The sequence below is a fragment of the Muscardinus avellanarius genome (assembly GCF_963383645.1).
Source record: "Muscardinus avellanarius genome assembly, chromosome: 1".
Lineage (NCBI taxonomy): Eukaryota > Metazoa > Chordata > Mammalia > Rodentia > Gliridae > Muscardinus > Muscardinus avellanarius.
In genome coordinates, this window is record NC_137786.1 from 139,772,370 (window position 1) to 139,795,036 (window position 22,667).

General features: G+C 43.3%; 1 protein-coding gene across 1 annotated transcript in view; it reads right to left on the bottom strand.

Moving 5' to 3' along the window:
* The window catches only part of HTR3B (5-hydroxytryptamine receptor 3B), a gene marked incomplete at both ends in the record, with an annotated part of 57,836 nt that overhangs the window by 27,522 nt on the left and 7,647 nt on the right, over positions 1-22,667 (bottom strand). The window contains 4 exons of the mRNA XM_080719930.1: positions 11,654-11,823; positions 12,963-13,132; positions 13,754-13,863; positions 14,150-14,194. Of these exons, the coding sequence (XP_080576056.1) occupies positions 11,654-11,823; positions 12,963-13,132; positions 13,754-13,863; positions 14,150-14,194 (495 nt within the window). The remainder of the gene's footprint in view (positions 1-11,653; positions 11,824-12,962; positions 13,133-13,753; positions 13,864-14,149; positions 14,195-22,667) is intronic.

The window sequence follows — 22,667 nt, forward strand, 5'->3', positions numbered from 1 at the left end:
TAAAACAGGGCTGGAGATATAGCTCAGTGGTTTAATGCCTCTAGACTCAATCCCCAGTACTGTAAAAAACAAAAACAAAACAAAACAAAAAACAAAACAAAACAAACAAAACAAACGCTAGAAGGAGAGTTGTAGTGCCCAGAGCTTGGGCTTTCTGGGGACTGAGCTGACACCTCCTTTAGACGCAAGAGGCCCAGGAGCTAGGAAAGGTGTCCAGACTTAAAGAGAGAGAAAGCCGTGCAGAGGCAGAGGCAGGAGCTGTGGCTTTCTTCTAAGGACTCAGCCAGTCGGACAGTGACTCTACAAGAGGAAAACAGTGTTCTCCTATCTCCCATCTCCTGTCACTGTTCCGGTCCCTCTTCCCATTGGCCAAACATAACCAGGGAGCTCATCCCTGAAGGCCCCAGATCAGTCTCCAGAGCAGGGAGAGAGGGAACTATGTCCCCCTGGAGTGGAGAAACCAAAGCTAGCCAGCTCAGCCTGCACTACCTGGCCAGAGACAGAGCTGTCCAGTGGCTTTTGTAGCTTAGAATCTGAGTCTGATCACATCACTATTATTGTTACCATGTTTCTTTCTTTCTTTTTTTTTAGTACTGGGTATTGAATCCCAGGGCATTCTACCTCCAGGCTCTACCCTCAACCCTTTTTATTTTTTAATTTTGAAAGGAGATCACGCTAAGTTGCTGAGGCTGGCCTTGAATCTGTGACTCTCTTGTCTCAGTCTCCCAAACAGGTGTGTGCCACTGCGCCTGGCTTTATTACTATTTTGCATACATAGCTTCTCAGGATACAGAGTCTCTAAGAAACACATACTCTAAATTGGGCATGTGAGCCTGGTGTGGTGGCGCACGCTTGTCATCCCAACATTTGGGAAGCTGAGACAGGAGGATTGCAGTTCGCGGATAGCCTCAGCTACTACTTAGTGAGGCCTTCTGAAACTCAGTAAGACCCTGTTTCAAATTAAAGAATAAAAATACAGGGCTAGAGGAGTAGCTCAGAGGTAGAATGTCCATGGTTTCCATCCTCAGTACTGTTAAATAAATAAATAAATAAAAATAAATTGGGTGTGGCAGTGCACGTTTATAATCCCAGTACTAGGAAAGCTGAGACAGGAGGATCACAGGTTGACGGCCAGCCTCAGCTACTTAGGCTCTCAGCAACTTAGACCCTGTTTCAAAATAAAAGAATAAAATAGAGATGGGGCTGTAGCTCAGAGATAGAATGCCCCTGGGTTCTATCCCCAGTACCACAAAAAGAAGGAAGGAAGGAAGGAAGGAAGGAAGGAAGGAAGGAAGGAAGGAAGGAAGGAAGGAAGGAAGGAAGGGCATACTTTATTTTCATCCTTCTTAAAGAGAAATGGCAGAGATGCTTCCCCAATAGACTGAACACTCATCTCTTTCCATCTCTGGGATGGTGGTGATCCCCCAAAGGGCTAAAACTAAGACCTAGTTTATAATGGGTGTTCAGTGAATGTTTATTGAACAAATGAACCTCCTGGGCCCTTTGCTTTTGGATTTGGACAAAAATTATGCTTGGACGCTCTTATTTCTTGAACCTGCCAAGCAATGCAATGCTTTCTACAGATCAGCTAGTACTGCTGGATGCTTTTACTCCGACAATTTGATTTATTTAATCATCACTGCCCACTCATTGGTAGGCAATATCTGCCGCTTTATAGTTAGTCAAAAATAAAATTCAGCCAGGGATGGTGGCACATGCTTGTTATCCCAGTACTTGAGAGGCTGAGAAAGGAGGATCACAAGTTCAAGGTCAGCTTCAGCAGTTTAGCAAGACCCTCAGCAACTTAGTGAGACCCTGTTTAAAAAAAAAAAACTCAAATTAAAAAGGACTAGAGTGTAGCTCAGCAGTAGAATGCCCCTGAGTTCAATCCCCAGTATTTGGTACTTATAAATATGTGGTTCTTATAAATAAATAAGTAAAGCTCAGCCCCCTTAAATAGACTGAGTGCGCAGCAGGGCTGAGATGTGTCGCACATCAGATTCCAGGCTCTTTTCCACGACAGCATAGCTATGGCTCTGGATCTGACTGGAGCTCTGATTGGAGTGCAGGGCTCTTCTCCCTTGCCTCTGTCTCCTGATCTAGGAGAGGATCATAAAGAACCAAGCCAAGGCAGAGACGATGTGCAGAGGCCAGTAATGGAGCGGAAGGTGGCGGGGGGAGGCTGGGCTGGGGGAGTCCAATACCACCTGGCTGGTGAAAGCTCAGCTTCCCTGCTGTTGAGTCCTGGAGCACATCCCCACTCAGTGGAGCTTGGCGGGTTTGGTGGATTGTAATCTGGCTTTTCTGTTTCACATTAAACATAATTGGCTGCAAATATCTAAACCACAGCAACACTCACTGCTTTGAAATAATTTGGTTAAAACGCATTTCTACCAAAGTGCAGTCAACAAGAAAAACAACAACAAAATTAGCTATCGTCAACCTGCACCTCTCCAGCTCCCGTCATCGCACTGTGACTGAGATGCCCGCGGGTGGGTGGGAGCAGGGGAAAGGGGGACAAGTGGCCAGAAACGTGGGGCTTTCGCGTTGTGACCTGTTGATCTGGCCCATGCCTGCTCTCTGAAGAGTAGGAACGGAAATACCCTCTAGAGACTGTGAAAGGGAAGGCAAATCTACAATGGCACTCTAAGGAAAAGCACAAACAGGCATGTTGGTTTAGGAGAAGGAGCCCAGACTTAAAGCCATGTGCACAAAATCCAGAGTCCTTCAATGCTAAGAGCTTATCTGAGCGAGTTTAAAGAATCCTGCGAGAGCTAGTCGATCTCTGTGCCTCAACTCCCCTGGATTTTTTTTAAGGAGTTCATTTTTGCTTTGCCAGACATCTTGGGTACAACTGAGATATGAGCAGTTGTGTTCTTTAGATAAAGTTCCTATGTAAAAAGCACAAGCGGAGATGATTCCTCTCCACCCAGAGGCGGATGTGGGCAGCGAATGCCAATCCAGACCAGAACTCAAGACGGGCAGCGTGGCTTCTCGAAGCCGCTGGTTTCTGAGAAAAGTACCGTCTTATCAGCCCCCATGATCCTCAGCGTGCCAGGAGAGAGGGGCAGGAAGAGCTAAGAGGATAGGAGACAGCTGGCTTCGTGAGCATGGAGCTCGTGCTTGGTCTTGGACTTGGGAGGGCCTTGCCTTTGGTTCACTATTCTGTGGATGCCATTTAGAAACGCCTAATTTTTTTTTTTTTTTTTTTTTTTTTAGTACTGAGGATTTGACTAAGGAGCATTCTACCTCTAAGCTAGAACTACAGCCCTATTTTTTTTTTAAATTTTGAAACAGAGTCTTGCCAGGTTGCTAAGGGCCTCCCTGAGTTACTGAGGCTGGCTTCAAACCAGCAATCCTCCTGTCTCAGCCTCCCAAATACTAGGATTACAGGCGTACCCTCCCACACCCAGCTCCTAACAACTTTTTAACAAGAGGCTTTGTAATTTCATTTTGCAAGTTTGACAGTTGATACTGCCAGGAGGCTGTTCCTCACTGGATATCGACAGGAGCTGACGGCAGAAGGGAAAGACATAGGTAAACGGGTTGATGAGTCACTTTTACTATGATATGAAACAAAGGACTTTCCTGTCCCTGTTTGGCTTATTGAATTATAATGCCCTCCAAAGCCACCTCTCTATTCTCTTACCTTAGCAAGGATGTTCCCATTCCTAAAATAGACCAAAAGTACCTACAGTTTTGACTTTCTTCCAGAACAGAGGACCCACCTTTTTCTTTAGGTTGCTTTGGAGACAATGTTACCTATAAACTAGACTAATTTTTCCTACAAGCCCAGTGTAGCCCTAAAGAAACTAATCCTGAGCTGGGCATGGTAGTACAATTCTGTAATCCCAGCACTTTGGAGGCTGAGACAGGAAGATTTCAGGTTTGAGACCAGCTTCAGCAATTTCGTGAGGCTCTCTGCAACTTAGTGACACCCAGTTTCAAAATAAAAAAGTAAAAATAGGGCTGGGAGTGTAGCTTAGAAATAAAACATCCCGAGTCGGGCGTGGTGGCGCATGCTTGTAATCCCCGTGCTTGGGAGGCAGAGACAGGAGAATTGCGCTAGTTCGGAGCCAGCCTCGCTGGCTTAAGAGACCCTGTTTCCACATAAAGTTAAAAAATAGGTCTGGGAGTGTAGCCCGTGGGAGTGTAGCCCGGAGGTAGAAGGGCTTCCAGGAACCCCAGTACCACCAAAAAAAAAAAAAGAAAGAAAGAAAGAAAGAAAAAAAGAAAGAAAGAAAGAAAGAAAGAAAGAAAGAAAGAAAGAAAGAAAGAAAGAAAGAAAACATCCCTGGGTTCCATCCCTAGTATCACAAAAACAAACCCACACAAAAAACTAATCATATATTTTCCCAAAGTTTTTGTTTTCATTATCTCATTTGATCTTCAGAACATTTATTCCTTTGTCCCACAGACACTAAAAACATGAGCAGGTTGTCAGCACTGCCCTATATACCGGAGTTTGTCCCATTAATAGGACAGCTGGGTATGGTGGCACATGCTTGTAATCCCAGTTCTTGGGTGGCTGAGACAGGAAGATTGCAGGTTCAAAGCCGGCTTCAGGAACTTGTGAGGCCCTCCACAACTTAGTGAGACCCTGTTTCAAAATAAATAATAAGCCGGGCGTGGTGGCGCAAGCTTGTAATCCCCACGCTTGGGAGGCAGAGACAGGAGGATTGCGCTGGTTCGGAGCCAGCCTCGCTGGCTTAAGAGACCCTGTTTCCAAATTTTAAAAAATATATAAAATAGGTCTGGGAATGCAGCCCGGAGGAAGAAGGGCTTCCAGGAACCCCAGTATCACCAAAAAATAAAATAAAATAAAAATAAATAATAAATAATAAAACAGGGCTGAGGATACAGCTCAGAGGTCAAATGTCTCTGGATTCAATCCCCAGTACTGGGGGAAAAAAAATAGGACAGATCCTTGCCCTTACCCAGGCTCATGGATATAGGATCCAGATTCTGGTCGTTAGGTTCCATAAATCTGTGGGCAGAGGAAAATTTTACCCTGGAATGGGTCATGACATTTTAGATTTTTTGTATGTGCTGGTGATTGAAGCCAGGGGCATTCTACCTCTGAGCCACACCCCTATCCCTTTTTATTTTAAAATTGGGTCTCATTAAGTTGCTAAGAGTCTCACTAAGTTGCTGAGACTGGCCTCGAACCTGCAATCCTACAGTCTCAGTTTCTCAACTACTGGGATTGCAGGCATGTGCCACCACACCTGGCTGACAGTATGGATTTAGAGTTGATGTGGGAATGGACTAAGATTCTAGGCATGCTGAGCTGGGCAAGTGTATTTTGCATGTGAGGCAGATGTGGATTTGGGATGAGGCAGAGGGTGGCAGACTACTGCATTGAATAGTGTCCCCAAGATTTCAGGTCCTTCTTGGAACCTCAGAATTTGGCCTTATCTGGAAATAGTATCATTAAAGATGTAATTAGTTAAGATGGGGGGCTGGGTTTTGGCTCTGTGGTAGAGTGCTTGTCTGGTATAATATGCAAGGCCCAACCTGGCTTCAGTCCCCCACAGCAAAACAAAACAAAGCAAAACAAGGTCGATGGGTATGATGTGCATGACTGTAATCCCAGTACTTAGGAGGCTGAGATGGGAGGATCACAGTTTTAAAGCCAGCACCCGGTAACTTAGTGAGACCCTGTTTCAAAATAAAAAGAGCTCAGAGGTAGAGTGCCTCTGGGTTCAATTCCTAGTACCACGGGATTGGGGAGAGGAGGGATAAGGTCACACTAGGATAGAAAAGGCCCTTCATCCAATGACATTATTAATGTCCTTAGAAAAAAATGCAAAAAGAATGTCGCGTGAAGGTGTCGTGTGAAGGTGGAGGCAGAGACTGGAGTGGTGCATCCGCAAGGCAAGGAATGCTGCGGTTGTTGGCAGCCGCCAGAAACCGGGAGAGAGGCATGGAACAGATTCCCTTAGAGTACCCAGAAAGCCAGGTCTTTCTTAATTTTGAACTTCAAGCCTCCAAGACAGTAAGATCATAAATTTCTCTTGTTTTAAACCACCCAGTTTTGGCCGGGCGTGGTGGCGCACGCTTGTAATCCCCGTGCTGGGGAGGTGGAAACAGGAGGATCACGCAGGTTCAAAACCAGCTGTGCTGGCTTAAGAGACCCTGTTTCCAAATAAAAATATAAAAATAGGTCTGGGAGTGTAGCCTGGAGGTAGAAGGGTTTCCAGGAACCCCAGTACCACCAAAAAATAAAATAAAATAAAATAATTAACCACCCAGTTTGGGGTATTTGTTATGGCGGCCTTGTGCAACTAATAAAGGTGACCATCAGGCACAACGGGCGGACAGCGCAGATAGACTGGAACATACTGTGCTGCATTTTGTCACGTGTCAGCTTGACTTAGGATTAGGTTCATGGGGTCTGGACTCAGATTGCCTGGCTTCCAGTCTAGGCTCCTCTAGTCACTCTGCAACTTCTGGAAAGTTCCTTAACTTCACTGCACCTTAATCCACTCACTTGTGAAAATGCAGATGCTTTTTGCACCCATCCGCTATGTATGACTGTGTACAAACCCTTAAAACGGTGCCTGGCACCGAGTGCCCAATTTTGTGGTTATTCTTCCAACTCCCTGTGCAAATTCTGAGGTGCATGATAGATATCAGGAGCCTTTTTATTCATTGTTATGTCTCTAGTGTTTGCCATTGAGACTGGCACATGATAAAAGCCAAAAAGATATCCAAGGAGTTGTGTTGCAGTCTATTAATAATGCTACTTTTAGTTCCAAAGGGAATGGGAGTGTGAAGTCAGCCCAAGTGGGGGCCATTCTAGCGAGGTCAGTCTTTTTGAAGGCTACCCTTAATAAGTCACGCTGACAGCAGTAACCCTGCCTCTCCGGGTGTGTCATTAGCCCTACGAGACGCTACTCTGCCAAACTGCCCCTACCTAGAGCTCAACATTTCCAACAGACTAAAGGAGCTGGTGCCTTTAAATTCCACAGAAAGGGAAGAAAAAGCACTTTAGTTTCAGTCCGTGTTCTCCATTAGACACCCTTCAGGTGTTAGCAATATTATGCCACAATTTCATTATCCATTAAAGCCAGGTAATAATAAGTACACAAAGGTATTTGGAGCCTATTGATGTTAATGAATGAGATCAATCTAATTCAGAATGTGTGTGTGGAGAGCTCCTTGGAGATGGAATAGGCCCCAAGGTTAGCCTCTAATTGCCTCCTTGATGGTAGACCCCACCAGTACTCAATTTTGCATGACCGTCTTTATGACATAGTCGGAATTTTGACGCCCAGACTCACGCTTCATACAGAAGCCCATTTTCCTCCTCTCCCGAGCCCCTCCCAACATTCCCAGTTCAGAAAGAACAGAAAAGTTGCTGCCATCTAAGCAAGTCCCTGTACTATAGCGAGAGCTTCATGGGTCTGGACTGGGTTGGGCTGGATTAGCAGGAAGTCCATGACTCGCGCCTTATTTGAGTGACCCTAAAAGGATTCCTAGGGTTTTAAATTCTTTCTTTGACAATGCTTAGAAGCATCTTCTATCAAATTTATGGGATGCATTCAATGAATATCTCAATAAAATTACCCTAATCTAGAAAGGAAAATAATGATGGGAGTAGAGGTCAGGGAAGGTACCTTTCCTTCCCAAATGCCCCTTTTCATGTTAATAGAAGTGCTCTGTGGGCACCCCAATTCCCGCTTCAATGAACATTTTACTTAGTGTTCCCACAGCTGTCCACCCTTTTCCATTCAGCATGAATTTCTAAATTTTACTCTTACCTCCTCCTACCTCTATCCTCATTCTTCAAAAAAAAAAAAATATCACTGCCATACAGAAATCAAATGCTCACCCTGCTGTTTCTGGGAACCAGCACCTCCGATAATGTATTGGAAAAAACCTTCCCTCCCGTGGCTGCTGGATCAGGTCCCAGGCTGCACACAGGCATCCTTGAAGGGAGAAGAGCCTGCTCTGGGCCCCCTGTGGAATGTAGCCTGACTCCAAAGCATCAGCGTGCCCTCTGATAAACAATACGTGTCCTGGAGCTGGCAGCTCTGATTGCACATTAGCTGGAGCTAACGGGGCATCGGGAGCATTTGATTTAGTATAAATGACAGCAGTGTACAGCAAGCCTCAGATGATGATGTAGTTAGAAGAGCTCGTTGTCTCTCCTGCCTGGCCCACTTGTCCCCAGTCTCCTGCTGGGCAGCCTGGACTGGGACACTGAGTGATTAGATTAGGAGGGAGATGGCCCTTTGCTGTCAAGACCTTGGCAGGCCCAGTATTGACATAGACCCAGGCTCAGAATTTCATATCTCTGCCGGGCGTGGTGGCACACGCTTGTAATCCCCGCGCTTGGGAGGCAGAGACAGGAGGATCGCGCGGGTTCGAAGCTGGCCACTCTGGCTTGGGAGACCCTGTTTCCAAATAAAAGTATAAAAATAGGTCTGGGAGTGTAGCCCGGAAGTAGAAGAGTTTCCAGGAACCCCAGTACCACAAAAATAAATAAATAAATAAATAAATAAATAAATAAATAAAAAGAATTTCTTATCTCTGGCCAAGGACTTTTGAAAGGTACAGGATGCCTTAGATAATAAATTCAGGGTGGGTTGTCTGCTATAGAGTAAGAAAACAGTGAGCCCAAGCAAGGTGCACATGGCAGGAATGGGGAGGCATAGAGGCTGAAAGGTTGGGAGGGACAGAAAACTGCAGCAGTTATGACAGGAACCAACTTTAAGTCTTTCCAAAGCTACAGAATCACTCCTGAGTCTCGCTCATGTGATCTGTAGCTGGACCCAGGATTCTTTCCCTGATCTGTTCCTGAGGACCAGGGCAGAATCCAGCCCTACTAGATAATCCCCCTGAGCAAAGGCATCCAGGGAAAAGCTCCAAGAGCAAGATATTGAAAGGATGCCCGTCTCCAGCACACCTCCATATCAGAGCTGTAAAGAGGGAGAACTCAGCAGGGAACAGAGCAAAGGAACTCTACCACATCTCCTGGACCCAGGCACGACTCCCCTGTGTTAAGCAGTCTTTTACCATCTCTGTTCGTTATAACCGAAATGGAAAGAATGCACAGAAACCTACATCTGCTGTTGAGAAGACAAATTCATACTTGAGGGGAAGGATGAGTCGTAACAAATGCCTGCTCTGTGGAGATGGTGTGCGTGCGCCCCACTCCTGTTTACCTGCCCCGTCTCGTGCCTGTGTTTGTCTCCTCCGTGCAGTGTAGGTAATGGTGTGTGCAGCATTCTCCGGAGTACTTGGTAGGTGACTGTGTTCCACCTTGTACGTGCAACTCCCTCACATTTCCCTTTAATGCTCTCCATTATTTGGCTGCATTAATAATGTTCGCAGGCTGATATCTTTAAAATTAATGAGGTGTTTACTCTTAGCCAAGAAGCTCATTGAAATTTAAAAAAAGCTTTCTTTTTGCCCCCCCCCTCCTTTCTCTCACTAGAAAAAGAAGTGGACAAGCAGGCCACAGTGGAGCTTTGCTAAAAAAAAATTTAAAAAAAAGAGCAGAATTCTAGGCAAGAACCCAAACCCCACCCCACTGCTAGGAAATCGTGATTAGCCAGTGTTATACATTAGTCAGGTCCAAAACTAGCTGTCCCTAAAAGGCCCCAATTTAATGGGAACTTTCCTGGAAAACTGCATGTAACACCTTTTAACTGAACCAGGGGTCCCCGTGCCCTCAATAGTAGCTTATTTTACTACTGTCCCTTAGCCATTGTAACCACAGCTCCTTAGTCTAATCTAAATGAACCTTCTTGTTCCAAAGATATGTTTCTAGAATCCATCTCCTGTGCCGTCCTGACTTTCCTTCAGTCTCTATTTTTCAATTGAATCTATTACTTGGCATGAAGGCCCCAGCACACACACACACACACACACACACACACACACACACACACCACCACCACCACCACCACCACCACCACCACCACCACCACCACCACCACCACCACCACTAGCAGACTCCGTGCCAGAAAGCAGGGCACATCACTGAATACTAACACTAAGTCTACCAGTTGGGTGAACCTGTGCTGACCACGTGGCGGGACAGTTTGCCAGGAAAACCAGAGGAAGAAGAACAGCTGCCTCTGCAATGCTGAGCAGCAGGCTTCACTGTCTCCCTCCACCATCACCTCAGCCCCAAGGACACACTGCCCTGGGAACAATGTAGCCAAGAGCAGCCCTGGGGCCACAGGAGCAGCACATGTTCTCATCCTGTGCTTTGCCTTAGTTGTTCCTTCTGATCCATAAGCCACCAGTGGTTTCTGTGGGTCCTGCAGGTGACTACTGGCTAACCCATTCAGATACTCAACAGTATGAACACTATGTTTCTGCATCTGGAATTATTTAATATTTACTCCAGTAAGCCAGATGTGGTGGTACATGCTTATAATTTATTCCCAGTACTTGGAAGGCTGAGACAGGAAGATTGCAGGTTTGAAGCCAGCTTCAGCTTCAGCTGAGACTTTCTTTCTTTCTTTCTTTCTTTCTTTCTTTCTTTCTTTCTTTCTTTCTTTCTTTCTTTCTTTTTCAGCTCTGGGGATGGAACCCAGGGACATTCAACCTCCGAGCTACACCCCCTGCCCTATTTTTTATTCTTTATTTTGAAACCGGGTCTCACTGAGTTGCAGAGGGCCTCACTAAGTAGCTGAGGATGTCCGCGAACCACAATCCTTCTATCTCAGCCTTCTGAATGCTGGGATTATAAGTGTGCGCCACCACACCTGGCTGAGACCCTCTTTCTAAATAAGAAATAAATCTGGCTGGGCGTATAACTTGGAGGAAAAAAGTCTCTGGTTTCAATCCCCAGTACAAAAAAAAAAAAAATTACTCCATCAAAACCAGGACAATAATGCTGACGAGATGGCCTCACCAATTTTTTGTTGTAGTGGTAAATGAGTCTTTTTGTTTTTCTCAGTAGCAGTTAAAACTGATAAGGCATGATGGTGCACACTTGTAATCCCAATACTTGGGAGGCTGAAACTAGAGGATCACAGGTTCAAAGCCAGCCCTAGCAACTTAGGGATCCCTTCCACAACCTAGGGAAACCTTGTTTCCAAATTAAAAAAAAAAAAAAAAAAAAGTTTAAAGTAGGGCTGAGCCGGGCGTGGTAGCGCACGCTTGTAGTCCCCGCGCTTGGGAGGCTGAGACAGGAGGATTGCACAGGTTCAAAGCCAGCCTCAGCTACTTAGTGAGGCTTTCAGCAACTTAGTGAGACCCTGTTTCCAAATAAAATATAAAAAAGATCTGGGAGTATAGCCCGGAAGTAGCCCAGGACCACCAAAAAAAAAGGTAGGGCTGGGGGTGTGGCTCAGAGGTAGAAGACCCCTAGGCTCAATCCCCAGCACCACAAAAAACAAACAGCAAAGAAGAAGCGATCATGCTAGTGTTTGCCAAGAGGCTTGAGGGCTCCCGCTGGGGGCCCAGCCTCTGGTGTCTGAGCACTGCCTCTCCACACTCCTGAGGAGTGTCTCTAGCAGGAGCCCAGGCTCTTCACTCCTCTGCTCTCTGTAATGGCAGAATGTAAGTAGCTGTCCAGAGCATCTGAACCTGGCTTCCTGGGTGGTAATGATGAGATTCCTCAGCCCAACAGAGAAAGCCAAACACTGCAGAGAAGCAGGCAACAGGGGCAGGAAGGAGAAGAACCTACGTTGAACTGGATCTGTGCAAAGTCTCCAGCACTGCTCTGCTGAATGCTGTAGGTCGAGGACACAGAAAGAAGTTCCCACTCACTGTCATTCAGAAATGCCTTTCTGTCGTGATTAATGTCGTGCTTAATGTCTTCTCTGTTCCTCAGGAAGCCCAGGTCTACATCTTCCACTGGAAACAACAGAAACAATGGACTTCCCAGGAGAGAAAAAGGAGCCATCATAACCCACTTTTTTCTGTGTGTGTTTGTGTGTGTTGAGGGGGGGATGCTAGGGATTTAACTCAGAAGCATTCTACCTCTGAGCTACACCCTCAGCCTTATTTTATTTTTATTTTGAAATAGGATCTCAATAAGTTGCGGAGGGCCTCATTAAATGCTGAGGCTGGCCCGGCATGGTGGCGCATGCTTGTAATCCCCGCGCTTGGGAGGCGGAGACAGGAGGGTCGCGCAGGTTTGAAGCCAGCCTCGCTGGTTTAGGAGACCCTGTTTCCAAATAAAATATAAAGCTGGGCGTGGTGGCGCACGCTTGTAATCCCCGCGCTTGGGAGGCAGAGACAGGAGGATCCCGCAGGTTCGAAGCCAGCCACGCGTGCTGGCTTAGGAGACCCTGTTTCCAAAATGAAAATGTAAAAAATAGGTCTGGGAGTGTAGCCCAGAGGTAGAAGGGCTTCCAGGAACCCCAGTACCACCAAATAAATAAATAAATAAATAAATAAAATAAAATATAAAAATAGGTCTGGGAGTGTAGCCCGGAGGTAGAAGGGTTTCTAGGAACCCCAGTACCACCAAAAAAAAATTTTTTAATTGCTGAGGCTGGCTGCAAACCTGCAATGCTGTCTCAGCCTCCCAAATACTGGAATTACAATCACGTGCCACCCAGCCATCAACCCACTTTTTCAGCTCCCAATTCAAATATTTTTTTTCTCCTATACCCTCATGCACTGTTTAATTGGTCTTATTAGAATTAGAGGATAAAGAATAACATTTTCCTAATCATTAAAACTTAAAACTTTAGAGTTTGGAGTTCTTTCTCCACAGAAGGGTGAAGCTTGTCCTGAAACTACTATAACATTCTCAGTGGTGGCAGAGTCCTAATATTGTAATCACAAATTAACAGCATCAGTAGACTATAACATCATTCCTGATCTGAATAATAGCTGGATCCAAATAAATGGAAGAAGATATTTAGGTTTTTGAATAGTCAATTATATGTAAGAATATATAGACCCAAAATTATAATTTTACCTATGTATGTCAACCCACCATAGTTTTGCTTCCCAACTAGTGGACTGTATCGCTAATGGCTTACCTGTGTGCAAAATGCTATTGAAGGTAAGGCTGCAATTCTGGATATCAAATGGAAAAGCATATGTCTGTAAACTGCAAGCAGAGACCACCTGAATAGGCTTAAAGTTCTTAATGGTTCCAGACGAGTTCACGTAAACATAGGGAAGGTCAGGGGACCTTTCAGTGTCCACACTATATGAAATACAAGAGAACTCATTACAAAGAAGGCATCATTCATTTCAAAACATACACAGAACTGATTAAGGGATAGTAGTGACCATAAAAACCCAAGACTAGTCTAGCACTGCAAAGATAGAATCCCATTTCCCAGCTGGGCGTGGTGGCGCACACTTGTAATCCCAGCATTCAGGAGGGACTGGAGGATCGCAATTCCCTGATAGCCTCAGCTACTGAGCAAGGCCCTTTGCAACTTAGTGAGACACTGTTTCAAAAATTAAAGACTAAAAAAAGAAAAAATGGGGGTTGGGGTGTAGCTCACAGGTAGAATTCTCCTGGGTTCCATCCCCAGTACTGTTAAAAAATAAATCCATTTCCCAGGAGATAATTCACCCTAGCAAAGCTGAGCTCAGCAGTGACAGTCTCATAGGTTAGCTCATTGGCTATTATAACCATACAGATATAACGAGTACCAGTAATCAAATCTACACCTAAGTAATGACAACTCGTGGTACTTCTAACCCATCATGATATGATCCTCTTCAACTTGAGAAATAAAAATGACTGGAAATAAGAAGCAACTAGCCTGAATAATCTCAGCAGCCTAAAACCCCACAGAAATATAACCACACTTACAACTCATTAATGATGATATCAGGGGCCCAGATGGCACTAAGAGGTAGGGAGATCTCTCTAATCTCATCAAACATGCTGGAGTTCCATGATAAAAACTCATCATCCCAAACCTGTTAGGAATAGTAAAAAAGGCAACTTATCAAAATGGGATAAGGCCAACCTCAGAGAGTTGAATTAAGGACCAAATTTATCAGGACCTTGGTATATTCTTTTGGGGGAGAGGACTCAACCAGAAACTGTGGCTATATATCTTGCATGAATTCTAATAAATTATGTCTGCTGCAGATCTAAGGACGTACAAATGGAAAGATAATATCCATTTCTTAGAATAATTATATTTTGCAGCAGATCCAGTTCAGAAATCCAGCATGCATAGAAGTAAACATACTCATTTACCTCACGGTACCACACACTTGTCTTTAATTTTTGATTTTGTACATCCTGAAAAACAAAAAGAAAATTCACACCAAAACTTAGAATGTCAACAAAGTAAAGGTAAATTCAACAATATGACAATTCAGGGGGAGAAAATAAAATCTAACCAAATAATGATGGCTTAAAGGCATCACCTAGACTCTCTAACAGTCCAGTAGTCTCAGTTCCTATTTATTATTTACACCTGTCACTTTGAGCTTTACTATATTATTTTTGACAAAAAGACGCTTTGACTGCACTTGACATCTTGAAGAATTTGCTAATCTCTTTTCCACTCTAATTAGTTACTTTTTCATTAACCAAACTAAAATTTTATATGTAGTCTTAGTCAATTCTGAGCTAAAAAGATGAGACCAAGGTTTTACTTGTAATCAAGATATTATTCATAATCTCGCAATGAGCACTATCTCAACTGATACTGACAGTCATTTCTGTTAATTTATCTTAAGTTTAAACGGCTCTGCTTATGGAACAGACTGAAGGAATTCAATGTAACTGTGGTGTATTTGAGATAATAGAATAGATGTGATTCTCCATGTCTACAGTGATTCAGTGATTTTTTAATTTTTATTTTATTTTTTGTAGGTCTGGGGATGGAACCCAGGGGCATTCGACCTCCGAGCTACATCCCCTGCCCTATTTTGTATTCTTTATTTTGAAACAGGGTCTCACTGAGTTGCGGAGGGTCTCACTAAGTAGCTGAGGCTGTCTGCGAACCGCAATCCTCCGGTCTCAGCCTCCCAAATGCTGGGATTATAAGCGTGCACCACCACGCCCGGCGCTCGGTGATTTTTTAAAAAAGATCTCCGCAAACAACAACAACATAAAAGAACTCTTTACCAATTTTTTTTCACAATTAATCTAGTAAAGAACAATATGAAACTAGGAAATTCTTAAAAGAAATGCCTCATATATAAATATTAGCCCAATATGCATTATAAACCTGAATGTAGGAGATAATACCATACAACTTAAAAAAAAAAAAAACACAGAAGTGAATCTTCATGACTCTGAATTGGGCAATATTTTCTTAGACAACAAAAATACAAAAAGAAAAAAAATAGATGAGAGCCAGGCATGTTGGCACACACTTATAAACCTAGTACTTGGGAAGCAGGAGTAGCACAAGATCTCCATCACCCTCTGCAACTTAGTGAGATCTATTTCAAAATGAAAAATAAATATGGCTGGAGATGTGGCTCAGAGGTAGAACTCCCCTGAGTTCAATCCCAAAGACCAAATAAATAGATAAATAAATATATCGGATTTCACCAAAATTAAAAATTATTATGCTTTTAGAAACACCATCAGATAATTAAATAAAATGACAATTTAGAGAATGGGATAAATATTGGTAAATCATGTATCTGATAAGGGAATCGTATGGAGGATATATAAAGAATTTCTACAACCGAACTATAAAAAAACAAAGAAGGCAGAGATAGGAGGATCGCAGTTCACATACAGCCTTAGCTACTTAGTGAGGCTCTGCAACTCAGTGAGACCGTGTGTGTGTGTGTGTGTGTGTGTGTGTGTGTGTGTGTGTGTGTGTGTTTTATAAAAAAGAAAAAATAGCCAGGTGCTGTGGTATATGCTTATAATCCCAGTGACTTGGGAGGCTGAGGCAGGAGGATTGCAAGTTCAAGGATAACCTGGACAGCTCAGTGACACTTTGTCTCAAAATTAAAAGGGCTAGGATGTAGGTCAGTAGTAGAGTGCACCTGGGTTCAATATCCAGAACTGGAAAAAAAATTAAAAATTAAATGCTGATCAGGGTGTGAAGCCATGGAAACTTGTCCACTGTTGGTGGGAATGTAAGTCAATACAGCCATTATGGAAAACAGTATGGAGTTTTCTCAAAACCCTAAAGACTGGCCATATGGTCCAGCAACACCACTATTGGGTAAACATCCAAAGGCGGTGAAATCGCTATGTTGAAGAGACATCTGCACTTGAATGCTTATTGAGCGCCATCCGTAACAGCTGAAGTATGAAATCCAGCTAGGAATCCATCTGTCATTATTGACATATGAACAGACAAAGAGAATGTGGAGCTGGGTGTGGTGGTGCACACCTGTAACCTCAGTACTGGGGAGGCTGGGACAGGAGGAACGCAGGTTTGAGACCTGTGATCTCAGCAACCCAGCAAGATCTTGTCTCAAAATATAAAAAGAAAAAAGAGCCAGGGGTATAGATCAAAGGTAGAATGTCCTTGGGTTCAAACCCCAGTGCCACATGAAAGAAAGAAACATAGAACTAGAAAGAAGAAAGGAAGAAAGGGAGGGAGGGAGGGAAGGAGGAAGAGAGGGAGGGAGGAAGGAGAGAGAGAGAAAGAAAAAGGAAATGTGGTAAAGACATACACAATGAAACACTGCTCACCTAAAAAGGAATGATATTCCCTCACTTGCTGCAACATGGGTAGGACTGGAGGGCATTAAGAGAAATGAAACAAATCAGCCACAGAAAGAGAAATATCACATGTTCACACCTCTGTGTGGATGCTAAAACGTTGATCTCAAAGAAGTGGAGAAGAGCAGAGTGGTTATCAGAGCCTGGGCATGGGGGAGGGTGGGGAGAAGGGGCTCGTGGGTACAGAGGAGCGCTGGATAGGAAGACTAACTGGACTATGGTTGACAATAATTAATTGAATATTTCACTCTCTTTTTTGTTTTGTTCCTGAGGTACTGGAGATTGAACCCAGAGGTGCTCTACTACAAAGCTATATACTCATTCTTTTCTTTCTGAGACAAGATCTTGTTAAGTTGCCCAAGCTGGTCTCAAATTTGCAATCCTCCTGCCTCAGCTCCAGAATAACTGGAATTACAGGCATGTGCCACTGTGCTCAGCTAATTAACCAAAATGCAAATCAAAACCATAATGAGATACCATCTCTCGTTCATTAGGATGGACAGAATATAAAAAGTGTTGGCAAGAACATGATGAAATCTGAATGCTTGTGCATTGTTGATGGAAATATAAAATGGTTCCATTGCTGTGGAAGTAGTATGGTATGTCTAAAAATAAAATAAAATAAAATAAAATAGAATGATAATATGATCCAGCAATCCCATTTCTATGTATACCCTAAAGAAGTGAAAGCAGGGAACCAGACAGATATCTGTGCGCTCACATTTATAGCAGCAGCAACCCAAGTGTCCATCAGTAGGTGAATATGTTAACAAAATTTGTATGCATAAATTGGAATATTACGTAGCCTTGAAAGGAAGAAAATTCTAACGTGTTATACTATGAATGAACCTTGCAGACATAATGCCAGGTGAAATGGGACAGTCACAAAAGGACAAATGTTGCATGCTTTCACTTATGTGAAATACCCAGAGTAGTAAGATTCAGAGGAACAGAAAGGAGAACTCGTTCCCTAGCTGCTAGAGAAATGGGGAGTTGTTGTTGAAAGAATACAGAGCTTCGGTATTTTGTTTGTTTGTGGGGTTTTTTTGTTTTTGCTTTTTGCGGCACAGAAAATTGAACCCAGAGGCCTTCTACCTCTGAGCTACATCCCCAGCCCTATTTTATTTTTTATTTTGAAGCAGGGTCTCACTTATGTTGCTGAGAGTACACTAGGATGCTGCAGCTGGCTTTGAACCTGTGATCCTTCTGTCTCAGCCTCCCAAGTGCTAGGATTACAGGCATGCACCACTCTGCCAAGCTTGAACAACTATTTCTTCTTAGGAGATACACAAATGGCCAATAAGCACAGGAAAAGATGTTCAGTATCACTCCTCACCAGGGAAAGGCCAACCAAAACCACAATGAACTACTGCTTCCTTCTTACCAGGGTGGCTTCAATAAAAAAAGACAGAAAATAACATCTCTTGATGAGAATGCAGAAAAAATAAGGCCCTCACACTGTATCGGAAGGATTATTAAATGTTGTAGCCAGGTGTGGCTTCATGCTGATAATCCCAGTACTTGGGAGGCTGCGACAGGAGGACTGCAGGTTCTAGGATAATCTCAGCAAGCAATAAGACTCTTACTAACCTAACAAGACCCTGTTTCAAAAATAAAAATAAAATAGGTCTCAATAGGGCTGAGGGGTATAGCTCAGAGGTAGACTGCCCCTGGGTTCAATCCCCAATACAAAAAAAAAAGCTATTTTTTTAAAATGTATTAATATGGAAACGGAAAACCATTTCTGAAGATATTTCCTTTTCCCTGCTGATTTAGGTTCAAAGCTAATATCATTTAGATACATTTTGTATTTCTATAATATGTAGTATAATACCAAATTTCTTTTCCTTCTCTCTGTGTGTGTGTGTGTGTGTGTGTGTGTGTGTGTGTGTGTGTCTGTATGTATGGCATTGGGCAGTGAGGAGTTTTCTACCATTTTATCTTTTTATTTAAAAACGGAGCTAGCTATATTAGTGTGCATTGGCCTCAAAACAGATCCTCCCATCTCAGCCCCCCAGGTACTAGGATTATATTTGCATGCCACTGCACCCAGCTGTAATATCATATTTTAATAAACAACCATTTAAGGAGAGTTGATGGCACAGAAGCAAATAATCATTCCATTTCCTGCCTCAGAATGAGGAATATTAAATTAATTGTCTAGTCAATTCTCCAGCCACATTAAAATATATATATATATTGTGCACAGGATCAAGCCTGCCTCTTTAAAGAATTTGGGTTGGGCTGGGTAGAGAGGTTTCTAGTCCTTGAAGATGATGCCTCTGGAATTATACAATGTACAGAGTAGATAACTGTACACGGGAGCTCTGCACAGGGTGGCATCATTTGAAGGAGAAACAATATCTTTTCAAGTTCCCCCTTTTTACAAGTGAGAAATCAAATCGCTGCTTCATATGTGTTTCTCAGTACCTTGATAAGGGGGAAGGTATGGTGGGCGAATATGAAGTAATCATGGTTTTGTGCCTCAACTAGGCAGGACTCAATAAACGTTTTACCGTTTTTTATGGGCCTTAAATAGAAATCAGGTTTTAAAGTGGTATACAAAGCGAAAAGATTGAATTCACAAGTATTTCCCCAAGGAACAGCTTGCAGGAGGACCAGAGGGGACTCCCAGCCAAGACTGGCTCAGCAGGGGTCCTGGCAATGGAAAGTCCTCTTTGGAGAGCTCAAGATTAGGGGACACTTCTTCGCAAATTTTACCAGCTGTGAGATCATGAAATATATCTTGGCTCACCCACAAAAACATAAAAGGCTCAGTTCTTGGCTTAAAAACATAAAAGGCTCAGTTCTTGGCTTAGTCACAATCAGTGAGGATTCCCCACAAACAGGAAGAACAGAGATTTCAAAAAAGGCAGTTTTAGAGCCAGGTGTAGTTGCTCACGCTGGTAATTCCAGCATTCTGGAGGCTGAGACAGGAGGATTGCAGTTCTAAGACAGCCTCAGCTACTTAGTGAGGCCCTTTGCAATTCACTGAGACCCTGTTTCAAAATAAAGAATAAAAAACAGGGCAGGGGTGTAGCTCAGAGGTAAAATGCCCGTGGGTTCCATCCCCAGACCTGAAAAAAAAAAAAAAAAAAAGCAGGTGGAGCACTCTTGTAATCCTAGCTTTTGGGAGGCTGAGACAGGAGGATCTCAGTTTGAAAGACAACTCAGCTACTTAGTGAGGCCCTCTGAGACCTTGTTTCAAAATAAAGAATAAAAGCCCGATGTGGTGGCTCATGCTTGTAATCCCAGCACTTGGGAGGCTGAGACAGGAGGATCGCACAATTTCGAAGCCAGCCTCAGCTACTTAGTGAGGCTCTCAGCAACTTAGTGAGACCCTGTTTCCAAATAAAGTATAAAATAGGTCTGGGAGTATATCCCAGAGGTAGAAAGCTCCTAGATTTCATCCCCAGTACCACTAAATAAATAAATAAATAAATAGCCGGGCGTGGTGGTGCACGCTTGTTATCCCAGCATTCGGGAGGCTGAGGCCGGAGGATCGCGGTTCGCGGACAGCCTCAGCTACTTAGTGAGGCCCTCTGCAACTCAGTGAGACCTGGTTTCAAAATAAAGAATAAAAAAATAGGGCAGGGGGTGTATCTCGGAGGTCAAATGCTCCTGGGTTCCATCCCCAAACTCACAAAATAAAAAAAGAAAGAAAGAAAGATTAAAAAATAGGGCTAGAGATGTAGCTCAGAGGTAAAATGGCCCAGGTTCAATCCCCAGTAACACACACACACACACACACACACACACACACACACACACACACACACACTATCTATCTATCTATCTATCTATCTATCCAGTTTATATTACTGGGAAATGCCGCAGCTAACTAGGCCTTCACTCTTGAGCAGTATGCCTTTACATCTAGTATCTGTCCCTAGCAGTCTCCTCATGTAAGTTGTGAGTGCCTCTTAGATTCAGTCAGATGGCTGAGAAGAGGGTGTATATGTTTCCAGGCTTCGTTTTCACTATCCATTTATCCAGTTGGTTCTTATTAAGAACCAACTTGTTGACACCTTAGCTAATTTTTCTCTTCTTGCCCATTGCTTTATTATATATAGCACATGTAGCAATAATGTCAATGTCAAAAATTTTTTTCTAACATTTTATGGGGTGGGGGTGGCTGGGAGGATTCGTCACTCAGCCCTAAAGAACACAATATCAAAAAGTAGTTGGAGGCGAAAACTGAAATCGTTTTTTTGTCAGAGGAAACAAGTTTCTCACTGCCAGCTGGTGAACATAATTGGTTCTCTGGTGGCATTATTCACAGCTTTTCCCTCTGTGTCTGTCTTTCTCTTTTTCTTTAGATACCTTCCATCTTGCTTGTTAAAAGCAAAGGATATTTCGGAGAATTGGAATTCATTAGTCTTCCTAACAGAGGGAGTCTATTTAGATCTAAATTGGTGGTTAGCAAATATACAGATAATTCGCCCACATTCTTATTTATCTTTCCCAGTTCCGGAGACTATAGAAACAGATGCCTCGACGTCTGGCCGGGCAGCTCTAGTCAATGGACTGGAATACAAAGGTATCTGGGATTCGGAATTGACACAACTCAATAGAAGCAAATGGAAACTCTTCTCTGTTTGAGTAGATTATCTATATAATCAGATTTCCCCAAGGTACTCATGATACACAGAAATTCTCAGACAAGACTGTAGGCTTTTATATAAACAAAACAGGAGGCAAAACATCATGATGGAATTGAGGTGCGGTGATGGGACTGGGCAGAAAGCTCTTCATTTCAAACACGACTTGCCAGCAGTTCAGGGGCTGCCAGATGCGCTCACCATGCGATCTATTCACGTCGGAGCATCCTTGTCTGTGCGGAATCTGTGAGTGATTTTATCAAGTGCTTCAAAACTGTCCCTGCCACTGGAATTAATGTGAGGCTTGGCCCACCTACCGTTAATGCAGGCATTTGTTAAGCACGTTTATAGTAGCCAAGTTAGTGATAAAGACAATCCTAGAACTGATACTTATATTTTTTAACTCATTCATTCATTTGACAAGGATTGATCCAGTGTCTTGGAAGTAAAATACACAGTGCAGGATGTCATGGGAAATACAAATACGAGTTCAGAAAGTCCCTCAAGCAGTTTATAATAAGTTAGGGAATGTGACATTTTAACAAACAACTATGTGCATTAAGAAATACATAGATTTTGCAAAAAAGGGCAGGTGGGTCACACCTGTAATTCTAGTACTTGAGAGGCTGAGGCAGGAGGATCAAAGGTTCCAGGTCAGCTTCACCAATTTAGTAAAAACCTCAGGACCTAGCAAAACCCTGTTTCGAAAAATATAAATAGCGGTGTGCGTGCATGTCACTGTTGACATGATGTGCCTTATGATGTGAGACTATAATGTACCCATAAAAACATATTAAAAAGTTAAAAATAAAGGGCTGGGGGGTATAGCTCAAAGGTAGAATGCCCCGGAGTTCAATCCCAGTACCCGCCCCCCACACACCAAAGCACAGATTCATGTAGATTAAAAGGAAAGAGATATCACTGCATCTGGGGGAGGGGGGACCAAGGGAATTTTTTCTTAGGAGCTGATATCTAGAGGGCTGTAATTGTACAAATGAACAAAGAGGAGGGCATTCAGTGGAGGAAATAGAATCAACAGCATACAGACAAGAAAAAACGGGGTGCCCAGATTCTGTGATACTGGCTATGGGCAGAAGATAAGGTAAGACAGGAGAGAGAGAGAAAAGTAGAGGGATAGAACTGGGCATGGTGGGTCACACCTGTAATCCTAGTATTTGGAGGTCTGAGACAGGAGGATAGCAGATTCACGGCCAACCTCAGCAATTTAGTGAGGCCCTCTACAACTTAGTGAAAACTTGTCTCAAAATAAAAATAAAATAGAGCTAGGGGTGTAGCTCAGAGGTAATATACCCCTGGGTTGCATCTCTACTGCCACAAGGAAAAAAACTAGAAGGATGGAATACAAAAATTTTCCAGATTTCTGAAAGAAAATGTGCTTTATCAAATATTAAGATATATCTGACATATTCAAGTAACAAATACATCCTACAACAGTAGGAAAAAAAAAA